At 37.6% G+C, this 23,061-nt stretch overlaps 1 protein-coding gene across 1 annotated transcript in view; it reads right to left on the reverse strand.

The window, feature by feature from the left end:
* mettl25 (methyltransferase like 25) overlaps window positions 1-18,159 on the reverse strand; it is a 34,548-nt gene extending 16,389 nt beyond the window's left edge. The window contains exons 1-4 of the mRNA XM_078416636.1: window positions 17,531-18,159; window positions 15,530-15,683; window positions 582-676; window positions 432-461 (exon numbers count right to left, since the gene is read on the reverse strand). Of these exons, the coding sequence (XP_078272762.1) occupies window positions 432-461; window positions 582-676; window positions 15,530-15,683; window positions 17,531-18,115 (864 nt within the window). The 5' untranslated portion in view covers window positions 18,116-18,159. The remainder of the gene's footprint in view (window positions 1-431; window positions 462-581; window positions 677-15,529; window positions 15,684-17,530) is intronic.
* Between the last annotated feature and the right edge of the window lie 4,902 nt (window positions 18,160-23,061).

Raw genomic sequence — 23,061 nt, forward strand, 5'->3', positions numbered from 1 at the left:
GAGAATGGGGTTAAGAGGGAGAGATAGATCAGCCATGAGTAAATGGTGGAGTAGACTTGATGTGCCAAATGGCCCAATTCTGTTCCTATTACTTATTACCTTATGACCATCTAGAAAACTGCATATGGAAGTCTATTTGCTCATGACGTTTTTGTAGGAAGTGATTGTGGAAAGGAAATGAAAAGGATTTAATAGAATGATTCAGAAATTGTTACCCTATTGAGTGATCCTGGAGTACTCCATCTGAGGTCTTGGTACAGAAGAATCTCAAAGCAGCCAAATTACTATGATAGCAAAGATATTCAGTGATGCAATCAGTATTCATTTGCTAAGGGGAATCAATTTTCCTTCAAACAACTTTTAATTAAATTTTCAGATAATAGTCAAGTTTTAAATCATTGTCAAATTAAAATATAAAGGGACGCACTTACCCCATGGCCAAATGTCACTCTTTCAAATGGCTGCAAAGTAAGATAAAAACAGGGCTTTCAAGGACTAAATAGGGTGAATGTATAATCCTATAATTTACTGAAATGAATGCATCATACACAGCAGATTGCAAGATTGATGTGCAAACATACCAGACATGCAGACATTCTGGCATTCCGTCCACAATGCCAGGCACAGCTTCTCAAGTACTGGCTCATAGGAAATCCCCATGGTCCTTGACTGCTTACTGCAGAAAAAACCCCACATTCCTTTGAATTCACATTAGAGGTATATTTTATACAATCATTTTGGATAAGTAGTTGCTAATGCATCAGGTAATCTATGAAAATAAATCAAGAGAATGAATATTTGAAAATACAGCTGTACTTGAAATAAAGAAAGGCTATTAAATTATTTTTTGGTTTCTTGTCTCTCAATTAACATTGCTGTAATATCATTTGTGCCCCTGTAGAGTATTGCAAATATTTTTACATTTTCACTTTGTAATCCACAAGGTGAAAGATGTCAAAATGGAAATGAAATAGGTCCGAAAAGCTTTCTCCTAATATCAGCATCAAGCACCGTCGTGCCCCGTCATCAAGCATTAACTAGTCTTGCAACTTGTTGGTGGATTAAATTTAGACCTCCTAAAATAGTCTTAATAGAGGCCTCCTACAATGACATTCACGACTGAAATGTACAATGTTTTGTACCAGGGTAATTAGATTAAGATTATCCAATTTTATGGCAGTATAATTGCTAAAATTACGAGAAAAATTAAATATCTCTTCCATCAAAATGGACCAGAACTTTGAGATAAAGGTAATTTGTTAATCCCACTTTTATCCCTAAACTACTCTACGGTAATCTTTCCCCTTTTTAAGTATGACATTTCTTAATAAAGTATATCTGTTAATAAAATCATCACTACAAAGTTAAGCAGAACCAAATACAGGCATTATCATTGATCTACATTTAACTAATACTAATTATTTCCAAATATGTTGAACCAAAATTAAACTAAATAAATTAAACCAAATTACAGGGACATTAGGAGCATTGTTGTACAGAGAAGCCCTGGGTGCAAATCCATAGCTTGCGGAAAGTGGATGGATAAGGTAATTAAAAAGTAATTTGATATCCTTGCCTACAAAGGCTAAGGCATAGAGTATGAGATGGGACATCTTGATGCTGGTGTACAAAAAGTTGGTTGGATCGCATTTAGAGTATTAGTCAGCATGGATACACCAATGGGCCAGTTTCTGTGCAGTATGAATCTATCATGTACAGTTCTGTTTGCCACATGACAGGAAGGGTGTGGTAGGAAAAGTAAGAGCGCAGAAGAGTTTAACCAGGATGTGGGTTGGAATGGAGGGCTGTAATTATAAAGAAAAATTGGATAGACTGAGTTTACTGGTATGTAGGAGGTGACCTTATAGAAATTAGCAAAATTATGATGGGCATAGATAGGAAAGATGGGGAAGGGGAGTCCAAACTAGTGGGCACAGATTTTAGGTGAGAGGGTAAAAGTTTAAAGGAGATCTGAGGGATACCTTTTTGAGTGGGTAATGAATATCTGGAACAAGCTGCCAGACGTTTTGGTGAAGGAAGATAAATCACAATATTTAAAAGACGCTTGGATAGGTACCTAGATAGAAAAAGTACAGCGAGATTGAACCTAATGCAGGCAAATGTGATTAAACGTCATGGTCGACACAGACTAGGTAGACTGAAAGGGTCCATTTCTGTGCTGTACGTATCTTTGAAAAGAAAAATTAGCGACAAAATCTTTTGTTTAAAAGGAAACTAAATGAATTGCCTTTGAATTCTCACTATTAAAGGACAAATATTTAATGGTGCTTTTTTATCCAGAGCTTTCTATATGCTTTAAAACTGAAACATTCCAGTTCTAAAAAATGGCATTGGAAGTAAAGCACAATATTTGCAGTCACTGAAGCATACAGATTAAGCCTGAAACATGTACTCAAGTTTTCCCTCAATTAACTAATTTTATACGAGCATTGCAATTCTTCCAGACCCTGGTTTAGAAAGAATAAATCTCTATCAATAGGTAGTCAGGTGAAAACTACACCTATGCGGACACAGGATTTGATCAGGTTTGGACATAGTGGCCCTGCGTTCATGGTGCAAAACCTTAGGGACAAATCGATGCTGGTCATTAGTGGTAAACGGGTGCTATGGTATTGGACATTCAATATTAAATTCTTCATGATATTTGTTTCCATTGACTCTAAAGGAACAGAATGCAGGGAGAATAGGACAATAGACATTAATATCTTCAGTGATCAAAGATTACCCCACTGTCCTTGGATGAAGTTGCATGAACTCAGTTTAAAACATAATTTGTAAAAATGTGGAAATAAGCGTACGGTTCATTTGACAAGAGGGAAATTATATATTTATTCTAAGAACACTTCAAAACAGCAGTTCTGTAGCATAAGAAAAATGTAAAATCACTTGTGTGCACACGTAACTCTATTCCTAACATTTGTATTTTATGACTTTGCCATAAAACACATTTTCCCCTGAATATATGATGAAAATAAGCCTTTAATTTTCCTGTGACAACTGTCTTTCAATATAAAAGCATACGTTGACAAGTTGAAAGGATAATGGATATTGTAGACTGTAAATGTTGATATTAAAACATGAAAAGAGTAGATATCAAAAACAAATTAATGACTATTCTGAAATTACCTCACAGGAAAAGAAAAATGATAGAAGCAAGAAAAACTGCAGAAAGACAACTACAGGGAGAAAGAATTGGCCAAGCTGTTGCAACATAAATCAAATACAATTGAATACAAACCAGAACTGAACAAATATCATACACAGCTGCGTGAGGTAGTCGTACAAGATTCAGGCAAGTATATCATTAAGTCCAGTTACTAGCAGGGATTACATTCAAACAAAAGTCAAATTCAAACTATAGGGAGTAATATGAGAGGATAGAAAAGCATGTATGCAGCTGAATCCACAAAACTGAAATCAAGTTGTTTTCTCTACACTTTAATTATAACAAAGCCCTCTTTGGAGGCAACTGAGATAATGTGAAAATGGTCTTAAAATGTATTATGAATCCATAATTGTGTAATAATATTTAATTTCTGTCAGCACATTATTTTTTTATGTATTGGTAATTTAAATCATTACAACTGAACAAATTTATGTGGTTGTGATTATCATGGCAATAAATATGGCGGCAAACATTAGAGTTCAAATCTAAACAGTCCCACAATCGTATCATGAAATAACATCACATTTGTAGTATTGTGATAGTGAGTTTCAGGATGAAATTTAAGAAATATTTTGATCTAACAGCGTGTACAATGAAAGTAATACAAGGAAATTGCAGGTATGTTATTGATATTAGCTTCTTTTTAAGAGCAAATAAATGTCAACATTCAATTAAATAGAGCAATCACTATTCTTCCAATCATACTAACCAAAAGAAATGTGGCAGAACTTTAACTGTTATGCTATCAAGTTACAGATTCAAATATAGATCATAATTTTAAAGTTTTCACACCAATATAGATTCTAACTGCTCACTTATCTCACAGCTGTTTATGTAATTTAGTGCAAAAAAAATCAGTTGTGCTTGTGACACCAGTGGATTACAAAGCGATTTGTTGCAAAAAATGGTTTCGAAATGTTTGTTATAGTTTTTATCAATGTGCCATCAATATTTTTTCTTCTTTCTACAAGCAGGTAATTGATGTATTTTACCATCACAGGGCTAATATATTTAGCATCATGTTGAATTAACTAATCACCAAAATTACTAAGCATATTTTGTGAAATGAAAATGGTAACAATGGTCTATCATAGGCACTTCTTCAGTGGATCAACTTCCTGACAGACAGGAAACAGCATGTGAGGCTGGGAAAGCACATCTCGGACCCGCAGACCCTCAGCAAAGGAGCACCACAAGGCTGCGTACTCTCCCCTCTCCTTTACTCTCTCTGCACCAACGACTGCACCCCCACAGACTCCTCTGTCAAGCTCCTCAAGTTTAGGGATGACACTACCCTGATTGGACTGATCCAGGATGGGGAGGAATCTGCCTACAGATGGGAAGTGACACAGCTGCTGGTGCCATCGCTCTCAAGACAGTGGAACTAATTGTAGACTTTCGAAGAGATCCCCCTCCCTTCCCCCCACTCACCATCAACAACACCATAGTCACATCTGTGAAGTCATTTAAGTTCCTTGGAACCATCATCTCCAGGGACCTTAAATTAGGAGCCACCATCGACTCCACAGTCAAAAAGGTCCAACAGAGGATCTACTTCCCGTGGCAACTGTGGAAACATAATCTGCCACAGCAATGATGGTCCAATTCTATACTGCTATCATTGAGTCCGTCCTCACCTTCTCCATCATGGTCTGGTTTGGCTCAGCCACCAAGCACGACATCCGGAGGCTGCAACGGATCGTTCGCACAGCTGAGAAGGTTGTTGGCTGCAACCTTCCCCCCATTGACGAACTGTGCACTGCAAGGGCCATGAAGCGAGCCGGCAAGATCATCTCTGACCCATCTCACCCTGGCCACAAACTATTTGAAGCACTTCCTTCTGGAAGGCGACTACGGACTGTCAAAGCAGCCACAGCCAGACATAAAAACAGCTTTTTTCCACGAGTGATAGTTCTACTCAATAACCAGTCTGTAATCTCTTTTTTGCTCTGGTTTATTTTCACCCACATTTTAGACCGTAAAGGTGTGTCCTTATTGTCCTGATGTGTTTATGCTTTATTCTTAATTGTTAACTGTATGTTTGTGTTGTCATTTGTGAGCGGAGCACCAAGGCACATTCCTTGTATAAGCAAACTTGGCCAATAAACTTATTCATTCATTCATTCTTCAGTGGCAATGCTATGAAAAATAAATTACCAGAAAACTGCCTAAAAGCTCATCCCCAGTGGGTACAACAGTAATTCCTCATTTAAATAATCCATGCAGAGTAATCTTATAGTCTGTAGTCCCAAGCAAATGCTGAAGAATAAAATGATATCAAGGCAGCAGTGCATCATGAGTTGATTACATGGAACCAAATTTAAAGAGCCGAGCACGATTTGTTCATGCTTTTGCTACTATATAATGTGTTTAGCTGACTTTCCAGGCAATTATGTTTTAGTACTAAATTGTTGCTTGTGGGATTTGGCTGCACACAGAATGGATGCTGGATTTCCTACGTAACTAAAAACAATACTTTGGTAGCTGTATATTTTGAGGTCACATTAATTGCCAAATAAATGCAGTTACCGTCTGTTCTTTGTTACTTACAACAAGAGACAATTAACAGCAATGTTTCATATCATCTGCTAGATCTATTTAAAAAATGATCCAAAGAAGTGTCATGCAGCATGCAGGAAGTTTATCATGCTGGTTGATTCAAACCTCTGACATGCCCTCTCAGGAAAGGTTGCACATCAAGTAATTCATCTCACCGGATGAGAAGGAAAAGTTGATGAATCACCCTATAGTTATGCCGGTGTCAGGAAAAGGCCAGTTCCTCCCAATTGAGACAAAAGCTGGAAACAAAAAAAATTGAGTGGGAAACACCAAGAAACATTGAAGATTCCAGGAAGAAAACGATATCTATATACTAAAACTCTCGTTCGTTTGTTTGTTTGTTCCTGAACTGCAGCCAAAACGGTACAGGATAGCGCAACAATTTTAGGGCCACCTTACTCACTGTCGTCCCTTTGGTGCTAATGGAAGAAGTTTCATTGAAATCGGTGTTATATTTTTAAAGTTATTCACATTTTAAAGTTTAAATTTATCTCCTAGGGAGAGAGGGGGGAGGGATAAGGGGGGTTGAATGGGTAGGGAGTGGGGAAGGGGTGGAGAGGGGAGGGGTAGGGGAGAAAACAGTGCTGCACCAATGCAGGAGAGGTTTGGGCCCAACGGGTCCACTTGGTCTAGTAGTAACTAAATCTGGCATCATCATTAAAATAATGGCACTCTCCACTGTCAGACATCAGTTCAACGGGATCCTTGGCGATCAGCAGCTGTGATATCATCAAGCTAGCTGAGCAGCCAATCACATGAAAGAAAATGTCCCAGATATCATACCTGGAGCCAAATTGCACAATTTTTTAATGATTATTTAAACATTATGAAAAGCCCTGAATAAAAAGTAAGAATCTAAATTATGACAAAAGTTGAAGTATTCTATATAAAATCCATAAAAGGGTAAAATAAAACTCTATATTTTGAAATATACATGCGAAAGGATCACAATACTCATGCACAGAATTTGTTTTTAGGAGCAAATATCTTGTTGAGTAGGATAAAGGATGCAGTCTGAAGAAGGGTCTCGACCCGAAACGTCGCCCATTCCTTCTCTCCTGAGATGCTGCCTGACCTGCTGAGTTACTCCAGCATTTTGTGAACAAAAACTCACATATACTTCATTACACAACCATTAAGTATTCATGGTATTTGTTTATGAACTAGTTCATGTTGCTTTAGTTTATGTCGAATCAAATAATTTATTTTGATTCATCTGAGAAACAGGACAGATTGTTGAGATGCGCCGACTCACTGATCACAACTCTAGCATTTTTGCATTAAATAATGAATGTATAGAATTTTTTAAGTTGCTGTCAGTTCCATACATACATCCTTTCTTTGTCCCACCCCCTCCCCTGACATCAGTCTGAAGAAGGGCCTCGACCCGAAATGTCACCCATTCTTTCTCTCCTGAGATGCTGCCTGACCTGCTGAGTTACTCTAGCATTTTGCGATACCATAGATTAAGATGGTGAGTGCCTGTAGTTTTCCTGTCAATACAAATGTAAAATCCAGGTCAAAGCTAATACATTTTGTTAAAAAAAAAGTTAGGAATCCTTATCTCAGGGGTCTGTTGTTTCCAAATCGTCTTCCTGCCTTAATTTTTTTATTCCTGAACCTACATCAGGGGAGAAAATAGCCTTTCAAAACTTCCTGCACTGTGTGAGGCATTTCTTCTCCAGTACTCAAATGTCAATCCAGCATATCAGGTACATATTAAATATTGACCTTATTAATATATTAATTAATCAGCAGGAAACGTGAAGCCGCAAATTCAAATGTTTGTGTAGCATAGTGCAATTAATTCCCCTGTCTTCAACAGAAAGGGTGAAAATATAGGATTTTTTTCTGAGATATATAACTAACTATTTTAAGATTAATAATGTTCTCATATAGCCGTGCAGCAATCCACAGCACAAGTGAGTTTTAGGAGTGGTTTTAATACAAGTCATACCCCTGTGTAATATGAATGATGTTGAAGTGGTATAACTATCACAGTTATTTTCTTCTACAGAACACCAACTCTTCAGAGCAAATCAACTGCTGTGCAGTCACTTTGCTGGTTGCCTACAAGACAGACAAAAATCTAGCTTTGGGAGTAATTAGTTCAGTTATCTTGGCTTGTTTTAACCTCTAATTTAAGCATGTGAAGTTTTACCAGTGGTTTGCAACCACTGCTGGAACCTACATCATTCACTGTGGGAAGTGAAACAGCAGTCCAACATGACACACAGCAGGGCTTCACAATGGGGAACCAGCATGCAGAAATAAGGCAAGGAAAAACAAGCACACAAATCTTCATAAATGTACTTCATAAGAAAATTTGAGATGAAAAAATGTGCCATAGCACAACCTAAACAGAAGATATCAACAGAATACAGCCAATAAATCATTTGTGACATTGCCTCTCGTGAATGGTTTTACAGATACAGCATGGAAAAAGGCCCTTCGGCCCAACGATCCACACCAACCATCGATCACCCGTTCACATTCGATGTTATTCCACTTTCTCATCCCAGCACATCAGGGACAACTTACTGAGGCCAATTAACGTACAAACCCGCTGTCTTTGGGATGTGGAAGGAAACTGGAGCACCCGGATGAAACCCACATGGTCACAGGGAGAATGTGCAAACTCCACACAGACAGCACCTGAGATCAGGATCAAACCCCGGGCCTCCAGTGATGTGAGGCAGCAGCTTTATCACCTACCCCGCCCCAAAGCAACCCTCAAGTCTCATTTTAAAAATCTGTGTCTGTAGCAGACAGTTACTCGTCTTGATGTCACTTGGATTTCCCATTAGTGGACTTAAAAATCTCTAACAATCATGTGTCTGAAGAAAAGTCTCGACCCGAAACGTCACCCATTTCTTCTCTCCCGAGATGCTGCCTGACCTGCTGAGTTACTCCAGCATTTTGTGAATAAATACCTTTGATGTGTTTACTTTTACTGCTTTACCCATGCATTGACCCCAGAAGAGGGGCTATAATAATTATATTCTTTTATAATACGACTGGATCTCATACTTGTTAAATGTGCTCTTTTATGTACATCCTATTTTCTGAAAGGCAGAACAAGCAACATTTTATAAGGACACAATTTAAAATCCCAGTTATGTTACTCTTTATTCCATCCAGTGAATAAAAATACAAGATTACAGTTACTAGGTGATACTTTAACTTAAAATTAGTTAGAACTCAATAAAGAAAATCACAAAAGTTCCTTAAATTATTACGCGTGAAAACAACACACACTCATGAATAATCTTTGGCTTAAAATGTCGGAAATAGGGTGCAGGGCTCAGTTTCTAGATAGGCTGGCTTAGTTTTTACCTTTCTCCAATGGAGTTTACCAAATGACCTTTAAACGTGAAACTTTGCCTTTTGTGTCAACTTTGACTCGTGTATGACTGGTTCCTTCGCCCCATGGGACTAGCAAATGGAGCTATTAATTAAGTCAGCTATTTTCCACAGCCAGGTATGGGACCCTGGAGAGATGCTCTTACAAAGCCCATGTATTTGACAATTCAGCATCCATAGCACAAAATAAACATGGAAAATGCTTACAACAAACACGCAGATTAGTAGTGTCTATGGAAAGAGAAACAGTTAACATTTAAAGACTGGAATTTTGGTGGTCCAGCTCTCAAACTTGAAACATTATCTGCTTCCTACCCTAACCCCCCCCCCCTCTCCACAGATGCTTCCTGACCTATTGAGTGTTTCCAGCATTTTTGTTATTTCCGATTTCTAGCATCTGCAGGGGGGGTTTTCCCCGATGTCCATGGTTATAAATATTCGTTGGAATAATTTTTAATGAAAATTCATGAAATTCAATGTTTTCACATTGCAAAGTGAAAACAACTTTAACTTTTCACATTTTAATACCAGTTATCTCAACAAGATTACACACCAATCCCTCTCCACACTGCCACAAAATATCAAAATGCAAAATCGCTAGCAATACAATGTAGTAACAAAGCAGTTATTTTCTGCAATCTTTACTTCCCGTGTTCAGTTTGTCAGGTACCTTATCTGAAAATAGATGGTCTGAGGAAGGTCCTTGACCCCAAACATCACCTATTCATTTTCTCCAGAAGTGCTGCCTGAGCCCGTTGAGTTACTCCAGCTTTTTGGATATGTCTTGGTGTTAGATGGGGCAGACTGGGAACATTTAATGGAGATGAGCGGTGAATTTTTTTTCACACATAGGTTGGTAGGTGTTTGGAATGGTCTACCAGAGGTGGTGGTGGAAGCAGATATTATACTGTTATTTGAGAGGCTTGTAGATAGCCACATGAATATGGGGGGATATGGAGCACATGCAGGGAGAAGGAATTAGTTTAAGTAGGAATCATGATTGGTTCGGACATTATGGGTCGAAGGGACTGTTCCTGTGCTGCATTGTTCTGTGTTATATGTTTCAAAAATAAAAGTTGCTTTTACGCATATTTCATGGATTTATAATGTTTAGGCTCTCAGGAAATAATCAGCCCATTGTGTGAAAAAATACAATTTTGTAACATCCACCTGGGAGACGCATACAATGCTTTAGTAATATCAGCATTAAAGGATCACAACAAACTTTCACAAGGCTCATAAACCAGCACATTTAACTAATAATCAGTACCGGCAGATATTGGCTAGTCTAGCCTCAGAGAAAAGTAGGGAAATATCTGAATGAATGTTCATTAATGATTTATATTTTATACACTGGAGCCTACTGGAATGTGAATGAGCAGGTCTACTTTACCACTTGGAAGATTTTCATGAGCTATTCAAATTTATTTATTACGCTACTGATTTGTAGCCTGTCACCCTCCCTTCTTTGTAGCTCTACTGATTAGTTACATGGAATCTATTGTTTAAATGAAACAGGTTTGTTTACTTACTATTCAACTCGATAAACTGACCGATTTTGTCTTAAATTGGTTATTCTTATTAAATGGTTTCATCTTTATTTTGTCAGGACAACCTAAATTTAAAATGCATATTCAGCCTTAAACAAAAGGTTTTTTAATTTCAATATTGTAATTTAAGGATTTTTTAGTGAATAAATCGAGATAACAGTGCATAAATGCACACAATCCATGGAATTCAGCTACATATGTGATGGTGTTAGGTAATCCCAATGTATTAGTCTCAGCAATAAACAGCTTTTCTTTGAATGACTACAACATTTTAATCAACAAGAACAGCTCATTAAAGTAACATAGTTACTTCACTGAATGTTTTATAAATATATCAACATGGAATAAAATAACTAAATATTTCTTGAGTGTGCAGGCAACTGTTTTTGCCACTGGCAAAATTTAAGCAATGACTTAACCAGTCCAGAAAATGGAGTGGAGAAATTTTGCTGTTATAAATTGGTGAATTTCTTCAAAGAACAATCTTAGTACATGCCTCTCACATCACCTGGATATGACGGTAACCTACATTAGATGTGAAGGCAAAAAACATGCCTAATCCATTTTTAATCTTAATTAAACGTAAATTTCCTAATCTTCACAACTAATATTCAATTAATATTAGTTAAGACATTAAAATAACTAATATTCCTAAGCTTCACAACTAATATTTCTATATATCAAAAACTTGTTACAGATGGCACATAACCAGGAGTGAAAATGAAAAAAATAAAAGCAAATATGGGTGGAGAAAAACAAACAAACAAAAGGATATTTTTGGAGATTTCTGAGTTAATTATTGTAAAGTAATGTAATTGAGGATTAAGAAATCATAATAATCGTAATCATGATCATAATCATACTTTATTAGCCAAGTATGTTTTGCAACATACGAGGAATTTGATTTGCCATACCAATAAAAAGCAACAAAACACACAAAATACATTTTAACATATACATCCTCCACAGTGACTCCTCCACATTTCTCACTGTGATGGAAGGCGAAAAAAAAGTTCAATCTTCTTCCTTTCTCTGTTCTCCCGCGGCCTGAGGCCTCGAGCCTTCCTTTGACGGGACGATCTTGGCTCCTGTAGCCGGCGGTCGGACCCTCCGCATCGGGGCGATCAATCTACCGTATCGGGGGGGGGGGGGGGGGGGGGGGGTGGAATCTCAGCTCCCGGCTCCAGGCAATCGAAACCCGGATCGGGGCTGATCGAAACTTCTGCGACTTTGGAGCTTCCCGACATCAGTCTCTACCCGAAACTGCTAGGTCCTCGATGGTGAACTCTGCAGCCGCAGTTGGAGCGTCGATCCCAGGCAAGGAATCGCAGGCTTCGATGGGACGTCCACGGCCCCGCGGTGGGGCTCAAAGTCAGTCTCGAGTAAGGCCGCCAGTTCCATTATGTTAGGCCTCAGAGCGACCGGACATACGATCCGGAAAACAATCATATCTCTGGCAAGGTAAGAGATTGAAAAAATGTTTTCCCCGACCCCCCCCCCCCACACACACATAAAACAAACCAGAGAACATTAACACAAACTTTTAAAACACACTAAAAATAACAAAAAAAGACGAAAAGACACAGACCGTTGGCGAGGCTGCCATCGCTGACGGCGCCACCTGGTGGAATGATCAGATGTTAGAGAAGTCCATGGTGTGAGCTTGGTGCTTGGGATCTGAGGCTGGGTTCACATTTTACAGATATCTGCATTCCAGCAGAATCACATTTTCAAGATTTGGTTTTGGAAGTGAAGTGACTGCCTAACTTTGGGTGATCAATCCACATTTGATATTTTGACATCTTGGTGGGCAGTACATATAGATGTTTAAATTAATAATCTACAGATTTGTGACTATGGGGATAAGAATACTGCAGAATTAGAAGTTAGGAACATTTATTGTGTAGAATGAGAAAACTGTGGAGGAAATACATAAAGACTTCTTTAAATTAATTTGTGGGATGGAGCCATTGTTTAAAAGGCCACTATTTATTGCCAATCCCTAATTATACTTGAGGTAGTGGTAGTTAGCTGCCCATTTAAACGTTGCTGTCCTAAGATGACTTTATGTTCAATAGGTTGGATATTTCAAGGTGGACATGTAGATACAATGAAGGAACAGTGATACATTTTCAAGTCAAGAACACTTGGAGAAGGACCTGTAGATTAAAATGTTCCAAATTACCTGGTGCCCTGTCCTGGGTACACACTACATATTTAGTGCTGTTCATGGTAGCCTTGATAAATAACTCGAAGACATTTAATGAACTGTCCATACTGCAATCATATGCATCACGATATATGCAGTATCAATCAAAAAAACACTTTGCTCTGAATGGTGTCAAGCTTCTAGTTTGTTGTTGGAAATACACTCATCTGGAAAAGTGGAGAGTTTTCCATCAGGATCCTGACTTGTACCTCGTAGTGGTCAAACAAATCAGAAAGTGAACCTGGCCTCATTTGGCCTATGTATTGCTGCATGGAAACATGGTCTGAAACATTTTACAGAATTTAATAGAATAGAATTGTAGTTATCATGTATGATAAGGTAAATGAGATGCTGGGTGAGTTATTTGAAATGACTTAAGTGAGAACATTGAAGTTAGCTTCTTCTAATGAAAAGCAAGAATTAAAAGACATGGATCAACAGTTTAAATGGATGAAAAAATAACCAGGGGCTGGATCTGCTAACAACTTCAAAGGTTATTCTGTTAGACTTACAATCTATGGACAGGGAAACCAAAATGCAGAAGACTGAAGGAAATTAGTTAATAACAGACATGAATTATAGTGGAAGAGGAAATAATATAGATGCAGGTTGAAAACACTGAATGAAGGTCACCAGCTATTCCTTATATCTTCCAAAGTAATTCCACGAAGTATTCATTCATAACTCCAACCGTATATTATCACCCTGGTCCTTATATTTCCACATTCACCAAGTGACCATCTTCCTTTCCAAATTCTTGAACGTAGTAATAAGATTCTAATTATCCTTTCGGTTTTTACATAGCGCTCCCCATTTAGTATACTGTGAAGTTTGCTGGATTATTTTGCAAAATAGCATTCCAACATATGACATTAATATTTATTGGAGATCATTCAAAATAACAAAAGTGTGATTATTCGAATATAGGTGTATTGTCATCGAGGAAAAGGTGCAATTAATGTCTGAGACTACACAAACAAGATTGCAAAATTAATTTACTGAAAATCTGTGTTCAATTTTGAGAGTGGCATGTCAAATCAAGTCAGAAACAACCTAAAATGAATAACCGTTTTTTTTAATACAAGCAAGATACGATCTAGTTCTGAATTATCGATCCACCTTGCTAGCATGCAAAATATAAATCAAGTGTGTTATAAGAGGTGTGTCACAATCTTGCTTTATATATGTTTTGAAGCAGTAATTAATTGATTACTTCCTTGAATTTTTTGTATTTCATGTTCCAACTTTATTGGCCCAACGAACAAAATTGCTTTAAAAGGACTGTCTGGCAACCATTGTATATGCACGAAACAGACTGAAACTTTTAAATAATGCTAAATTCTGAATACATATAATTTGTGTTTAGCAACGTTATGATGAACAAGAAGTAATAATGAATTACCGATCTTAGATTAAATTATTTTCCTGAAAATAGCTTAGCAGGCCTTGTGAAAACAATACAGCTCTGTTGAGAATTGTAATGATAGATACAATTATAGAAATTCAAATCCAAAATTCATATTCAAGAAAACTAATTTATTATTGAATTTCAAATTATGCTACTGTAATAATACCTACCGTCTGGAGTAAAATAGATTTAATAGGAGAAGACTGAGAAAATCATTGCCATTAAACTGTACAAACAAATCAGGTGATTTTCAAAACTGTAAGATTAGTTTGAAAGACAAATGCATGTGGTTTCAATTAAATGAATATTTATATTCCAAGAAAATGGAATGTATCTATTAATTTTCAGGCACCATCAACATTTTCCCTCTTTGTGTTAAAAATTACTTATTATTGTTTCCATATAATGCGCAGTGCATTTTTGCTGCTGCTGGCACTAACGATAATGGGACAGAGCTTCCGATCAGCTGTGAACCATCTGTGTTCTCCTACATAATAAGTTTCAACTTAACCTGCACACCTACCATTCACTCCTGAGATGCACCAACCCTCAAAACCAAGACTAAGTGTGACTCAATGCATCATATCAGAGATGGATGCTAAGAGGACAAGCCCTGCCCAACTTAACAATTGCAAGAAACCTTTGAAAGCTGCAATCCATGCCGTTGTCAGCTGTCAGATGTTAAAAACTATGAATGTTTCCAAATTTCTGTCCAAAAACATTCAGTGAGATAATCAATATATCAAAATAGTTAATTCAATTAATTCAAAATTATGCATATTATTTAAGGCGTTTCCATTAAATTCAAGAGTGCTGTTCTTGGTCTAATGTATAGAAACAGAAAACATAGAAAATAGGTGCAGGAGTAGGCCATTCAGCCCTTCGAGCCTGCACCGCCATTCAATATGATCATGGCTGATTAGACCAGCAGATTTCCTGGGTAGAATTCCAGTGTACTGTAAGTGCTGGGGATTTCCTGTAGCTTCTTGCTCCATCATTAGATTTTGGGAAGAGTCAACAAGTTGCTAACAAAGAGTGACTGACACGTTTGGAACTATAGCAAAATCGTAATGTGCCACTTCTGCTCAGCAATGTCGTGGTTGTGAGCAGAACTATTTGCATTTCTTTGCAGGATTTTGCCAACAGCAACTCTCACTGTAGATTTTGTGCATTCATTATGGTTAACAGTTTCTGCTTCCAGTACTTTATCGACACATTACATATTGAAATTTGCTTAGCATTACTTTATTTACCTTCCGTGTTATCCAATAATTCAAACTCTTCCGACAGCAGATGGTAGCAGCAGCCCACACTACAAACAGCTTTGATCTCTGGTTTAGTAATGAAGATGTGCAAAGTACTTGAGGCTAGGTCACCACAGGTGTGCAGACCCACCACCATAGAATCCTAGAAAGTAAGCAACAGAATCCTTGTTAAATTTGTGACAAATCACAAGTAAAGCAATCAGCTCTGCAACACAGAGGCCCATGAAGTTTCACGGTCAGTTTATTGTCACATGTACCAAATAAGGTACAGTGAAATTCAGATTGCCATAAGTCATACCAATAAAGAGCAACAAGACACCCAAATAAATTTTGAACATGAACATCCACCACAGTGACTCCCCCACATTCCTCACTGTGCTGGAAGGCAAAAAAAGTTCAATCCTCTTCCCTTCTTTGTTCTCCCAGTCGGGGCACTCGAACTTTCCGTTGTCGGGGCGATCTTGGCTCGCGCAACCGGCGGTCGAGTCCTCTGCATCGGGGCAATGAAGATCCCACATCGGGGGGACCTCAGCTCCCCGCGCCGGGCAATCGGACTCCCGAGTCGGGGCTGGTCGAACCTCTTGCGGCCTGGAGCTTCCCGACATCAATCCTTACCCAAGACCGCGAGCTCCATGATGTTGAAATCTGCAGGCCACGGTTGGAGCGTCGATCCCAGGCAAGGGATTACAGGGTCCAACAGTAAGTTCACGGCCCCACGGTGGGGCTCAAAGTCAGTATCGATTAAGGCCTCCAGCTCCATGATGTTAGACCGCAGAGCGACCGGAGATACGATCCGGAAAAAAAAAAATCGCATCTCCGGCAAGGTAAAAGATTGAAAAAAACGTTTCCCCTGAACTCCTCCCCCACATAAAACAAACCAGAGAACACTAAAACATACTCTTGAACACGTACTTAAAATAACAAAACAGAAGGACAGACAGTAGACGAGGCTGCAATCGTTGACGGAGTCATAAACAAAATACATAAAACACTATTTTTTACAACCTTGTGTTGAATATAGTTCAACATAGGCTGTGCTTCTAGTACCTCATACAAAGCACAATTTTACTTTGTCACTTCCTATTAAGTATAATTTCCAGCAGGCAAAGGCTCATTTAAGTAGTGAAAGGGGCGATTTGGGAGACCATATTACCATGAAAAATGGAAATGAGCCAAACGTCCTTCTACATCAAAAGTTAACATTTGTCTTGATGTGTGCCATTGAAGTAATAAGAACACAGCCCATTTTCCTTCTCAGGCTTGAATACACAGAGTCAAGTGAAATCAAGAAACTTCATGGATTGTATAAATCAGTAAGAATGACATTCACACAAAATCTTCACGTATGAGCCACAGAATGTGAAAATTCACTTTTCTGCAAATAATGATCTCGCTATTTTTATGTTGCATTTGAGATTGATATTATTTACGATTTATATATTTATATATTTACTATTTATTATAATTCTGGGAAACTTTGAATATATAAAATTCAACCAAATCATTGTCTCAGTAGTGGAACACTTCTGAATTCTTAATTTCCATCAATTGTCTGCTTAAGCCTCTGTTATTAATGGTTCTGTTGTTAAAGGCAGGCTGAGAGCCTGCCACCATGTGGTAGCAAGAAAATAACTTTCTCTTTGAGCAAATGTTCCCCATTAAAATAGAGCATTACAAAAAATGAAATAAATTTCAATGTATTAAAAATTATAAATTGGACCAGTCTTTTATACTGTATTGGCTCAACAATATTTGTGCTTGGGAACATATCATTGTTTATATTACTTACGTGCTTACAGACACATGCATTCCTCATCCCCTCTTCTAAAAGGGACTCTCCTAGGTTACAAGGGAGTTGAAATTCAGCCATCATGCATTAAGTGAAAACTGTGACTTAAATATGAAAGGACAGCAACTAATCCACTGCGTCACTCACACAATCGCCTCCTTAATACACACCTCAAGACAATATTCTCACGGATGCCTAACCTTTCCATAGGAAACGATGTCATGGAGTTCTGTCGTGGAAGTAACATGCAGTGTTATTGGAGAATACAGATTGGCCTCTTTTATTCGTTTTGCTTTGGCCTCCAAGCCTGCATTTTTCCGTCTCTCTTTTTCTTTATCATCCAGAAATTTATTTTGCCTTTCTTGTGAAGTTACTTCCACAGCATCAGTTGAAAGAAATTCCAGAAACGCATTCTCAGAGCCGTAATATTCGTCTGATCTGAAAGTCTCAGCAGATGTTTCGGCATTGTTTTTGTTATATATTTCTGAGTCTACAAAAGTAGTAGAAATAGGGATCTGTATAAGTGATTGCCCATGCCTCCTCTGGGTTTCAGTTCTTTTCTCCTGTTCCCCAACAAGGCCAGTCTGTTCCTTGATTTCACTAACATTTTCCACATTGTGCATTTGCTCTTCTTTTGGATGTTCCGGTTCAGAACTTTGTGTCAGAGGCTTTGTTCGGCGCTGATAAACTTTCCAGTATCTTTCTAATTTTCTGTTCCTCTCATTTGCCCCAATTGTGTTGGTGGTGGATGAATCAATGCCATATACACTGAGCCCGTATTGCATGGACAAGTAAGAACTCAGATATCCCTTTCCTGATCCTACATCAATCACCTAGAGAAAATCATAATAAAATATTTAACATCATTAAAAACAGCAAGCAAAATAAATTTAATTTTTAATCATTTTCAATTGGAGTCTTAACATTATTCATAGATTAATAATATTTCCCTTGTTTATTGCTCTTCATGATACACAGGAATGAATAGTGTAGAACTGCAGATGCTGGTTTACAAAAATAGGCCCAACTTGCTGGAGTAACTCAGCAGGTCAGGCAGCATCTCTGGAGAACATGGCTAGGTGACGTTTCGGGTCCGGACCCTTCTTCAGACTCACACTTCAGGAATAGTGTAAGTTGTGTCTGAAATATGGATCATTACATTTGAAAATGTATAAAAAGTGAAAATACAAAACAGAAACTCTGTTGTAAAATCTGTATTCAGTCCACAAGAATAACATTAAACCAGCATTTTGGATACATCTTTTTAGAAGTGGGATGAACAATTGGTGTCATACTATGTTACCTCTGGGACTGCTGCACGGCAAACTAATGAACTATCAACGCAGCTTAGCCTTCTCCAAGCACTGAGCTGAGTGAAACTAATATTCTTTGACAATGGAAAATTATCTGGGCATGACTATAAGCATACTAAATTCTGCACGATCAACCAAAACCTTCCCCGTCTTACAAAATCAATTGATTTTTATCAATCATCGCAAGGTGATCGCAACATTACAGAAAGAACAGGAATGAAATAAAACACTTTAATAACAGACCAGCCAGCTGGTCGAGTATTGCTCCTTTTTTCCATTAATGTTTTGGCATTAGATACTGCAAAATGCTATCGTGAACATGAATGTAATGTACAAAATGGTATTTGTTCTTCTACAAGAGACAACAGAAGACTCTGCTCCCATACAGCTCCAGCAACCCAGGTTCAATCCAGACCACAGAAACTCTCTGTGGAGTTTTTATATTCTCGTTGTAATTGTGTGGGATTCCTCCAGGTGCATGCTTTCCTCCCACATCCTAAAAACATGCTAGTTGGCTAATTGGATTCTGTAAATTACCCCTCGTGTAGGTGGGTGACAAAGGAATGAAAAATAGTTGACGAACATGAAAGAGAATAGGCAAAGGGAAATAATAAGAGCAGGCACAGACATGAAGAGATGCATGTCCTCCTTTTTATGTGATAAGAACATATGATGAGAACATACGATTGCAATTTGATGGTTTAAAACCAGATTCCCTTTTATATTTGTGTCATCTAAGAATTGTTTCTGTAAATTGGCAAAAATACATTGGCATGGGGATTCTGTACAACATTGAACATATGCATTCAAATTGACTTAAGAGATTTGCTTATGGCTTTTGACCTATATTTAAAAAATCCACAGTTGAATAAAAAGTGTGAATTTGTAGATGATAAAGTATTTACTGTGTGAAACTAGCATTACAATATATGCATTTATTCATGATCAAATTAAAGGTATGAAAATATTTCAAGATGACACTGAATATGAACTTTTTTCAACTTAAAAATTCTGAAAAAGCGCACACAAAACATTGAGAATAAGAGCAAATTAGGCATCCACTGCAAAACTTTGAGGTTGAAGATAACTTCCACCTCAGAGCGATAGATGCCTCTGCATAAGTCCTTTTAACAGGGGTAGCTTTTGCACAACAACAACCATACAAACGACAGAGATAGAGATAGAGAGTAGAAATTAGGTGGTGATTTACACTCATTTTAGAGTGTGCCTACTTATGTTACATAAGAGAACATCTTAGCATGTAAGCTCTCTATCATTAAATACAATTCCTGCTTATAGCCACTTACTGAAACTGCACATGACATATCGCTTCATCATACAGGGTACATATCATTTATATTGATATTATGAAATTTAGTGCTTTAACCATTAGCAGAACGTAAGGATGATAAATATTGAAAATTGAAGCCAGTTAATGTGAAAGTGAACTGCAATCCCATTGTACATTGCAATTTGTACTGTAATGCTATCAGGTTTAATTTTATTGCATGTATTACAGTTGCAAGGGAGTAATTCAATGAACCAGTTTTAATCACACTATAAACTACAAGGGCAAAGCTTGAGTACTTCAAATTCTCAATGGAGCTGTCGAGATTGAATTACTGCTTCATATTCTGTTCATTTTCAAAGGACCCGTTGAGAAGTCTTGACAAAATTTCTCAGCTTTCCTTTTTTCTCCAGACAATTCATGACATGGAAATGTAATCAGATCAACTATCAAGCTTAAAGATCCGTGCCACCATCTGGTGGGGGCACTGTGTGGGGTACAATGCGGTTGGTGGTGAGAAAGAGGGGAGAGAATGGATTATTGAGATGTAAAATGTTGCCTGTTAAATATAAGCAATATTGCAGTACTATGGAAAGCTGTTTTGATTCTCATGAGGTCGAACGACTTCTAACTAAAAAAAACGACAAACAGCGGCATAAAAACTTCTCTTACAACTCTTCACAGCAGGAACTTTCTACACTTGCTCTCTCTTTGGCAATTCAAAATGAAATCAGCTGCAGTGGAGTCTCATAAAAATTGATTCTGACAACCAAATTTGTTGAATACAAGGTACTAATATGTGAAGTGGGGTTTATGGCAAGCAAGCAGATCTCAGGAACATGCGATAATCTCCTGCAGTTGAAGGTTAAGTGGTAAATACAGTAGTAAGTACTAAAGAGCACAGCACTGTACTGACGTGGGTATTCCACAATAACCCATTATCCCTACTAGCCCATTTCACATTATTCCATTTCTCTTCATCTTAACTGGAATTTTAATCTACCCAGTTTACAACCCAGTGGTATGAATATTGATTTATCTAATTTCAAGTAACCCTTGCATCCCTTCTCTCTCTGTGCCCCCCCCCCCCCCCATCATCTTACTAGTTTCACTGTTCGTATCTCTTCATTATCACCTTTTCCACACCCAACAATGGGCCATTGTGGGCTCCACCTTTACTGAATCGTCGGTGCCGGCTCTGATTTGTTCTGTACCTTTACACACCTCTAGATTTCCTCTCCCCTGACTCTCAGTCTGAAGAAGGGGTTCGACCTGAAACGTCACCTATTCCTTTTCTCCAGAGATGCTGCCTGACGTTAAATTACTCCGGCATTGTGTGTGTATCTTCAGTGTAAACCAGCATTTGCATTTCATTCCTAAACAAACAAATAAGCCTTTTTTTCCAAGTAACTGAAAATAAACTATCAAATTGCATTAAAGTATGCTTGATGCCAATAAAAATTGAGCAACTATTTTTTTTTTTTAAATGGTAAAAGATCATCAGAATCTATTCAATCTCAGATAGACCATTTTACGGAATAGGCCACTGCTAATTCATAATTTTTTTGCTGCTGGGCAATGATGGAAATGCACTACTTTCATTAACAGAAATAAATCAGAAATTAATAAATTTGTAAATTCTTCAAAAACCACAGCATTATGCATTTATTATGTTTAATGCCGTAAAATTACCCAAGGAAAATTCTATAAGAAATATTGAAAGTGAGAAACATTCAGAGTTAAAGGGCAGATGACTAATAGATTAATTAAATCAGGAGTTATCTTAAATGCAAAATTTGCTAGAGTTTTGGGAATAGCAGAAGAGGTGGCAATAATGGGACAAAGTAAAAGCGCTGTTTACAGAGATAAGAATTTCATCAATCATGTGATTATAAGTCTCATGTCTGTCTCATAGCTATAGTTTATGGGAAAATGAACATCACAAATTGCAGGTTGAAGTATAAATGTTAGAGCAGCATTTTGACTTGATTGAGACCAACCGAGTTCAAGGCAAATATTCATAAAAAACACATTACTGCTCACTGGGCAATGCAAATTATCAAAAATACAACTGAAAAATTGCAGCACAGTTAGACAAATATGAGGATACTATAAATGATGACAAATAATTAGTTGAAGAGAGAGCAAAAATCAGCCAATGTGGCTAAACGTAAGGGGTCCGATACCATACAATGCACATCCTGTATATGAATGCTGTAACTATTTTCCATACATTAGAATTGCTGTGGTTTTAAACTAGGGTTAAGAGGCTCAAACCTTGGGTCAACGATATATTGACCAGCCTCTACTACTTAATCTGTGGCTATAAACATCTACAACCAGGCTCCAGCATGGGTCATGAGCCCTGACAAAAGAGATTTATTTCTGTGTGTAAATACAGCTCACATTGCAGTAAGGAATATAATAGACATTAAACCAAAACATCAACACAACACTGAATATCTGAATGAAAATAATGTTTTAAATGATCTAAATCAATACAATGTAATGTGTCAAAGTGAGTAATTTCACGTCATCATATTTAAATATACACAGAATTCTGCTGCATTTAAATATATTTTGTAAGAAGTATCTTAAGTAATTTTGCAAATCACGGCATTTAAAGTCAAGGTCATAAGTGATAGTAGAATTAGGCCATTCAGCCCATCAAGTCTACTCTGCCATTCAATCATGAGGGAATCATATCTCCCTCATAATCCCATTCTCCTGCCTTCTCCCCATAACCTATGACACATGTACTAATCAAAAATCTATCTATCTCTGCCTTAAAAAATATTTGTCCCACAGTCCAGAGTTTCAGAAGGTACTTCCATACTGTGGATTCCTGGAGAAGCCAGCATCAAGAAAAGTTTTCTGGATGAGGCTGTAGGGAATAGAAAGCAGCCAAGGGCAGCAGGGTCTCAGCCATGGAAACAAGCTGAATGGTGTGCCACCAGGAAAAGTAAGTAGAGCAGGGTCTCTATAGAACCAATAAAGTGGCTGGCGTCCCAAGTCAAGTCAAGTTTACTGTCATATGTACAAGAACGGTGAGATACTGGTACAATGAAAATCTTATTGTAGCAGCATTACAAGTACATAGAATCAGACAAACATACAAAAAACAACTAAA

The sequence above is a fragment of the Rhinoraja longicauda genome, chromosome 20 (genome assembly GCF_053455715.1).
Source record: "Rhinoraja longicauda isolate Sanriku21f chromosome 20, sRhiLon1.1, whole genome shotgun sequence".
Classification (NCBI taxonomy): Eukaryota; Metazoa; Chordata; class Chondrichthyes; order Rajiformes; family Arhynchobatidae; genus Rhinoraja; species Rhinoraja longicauda.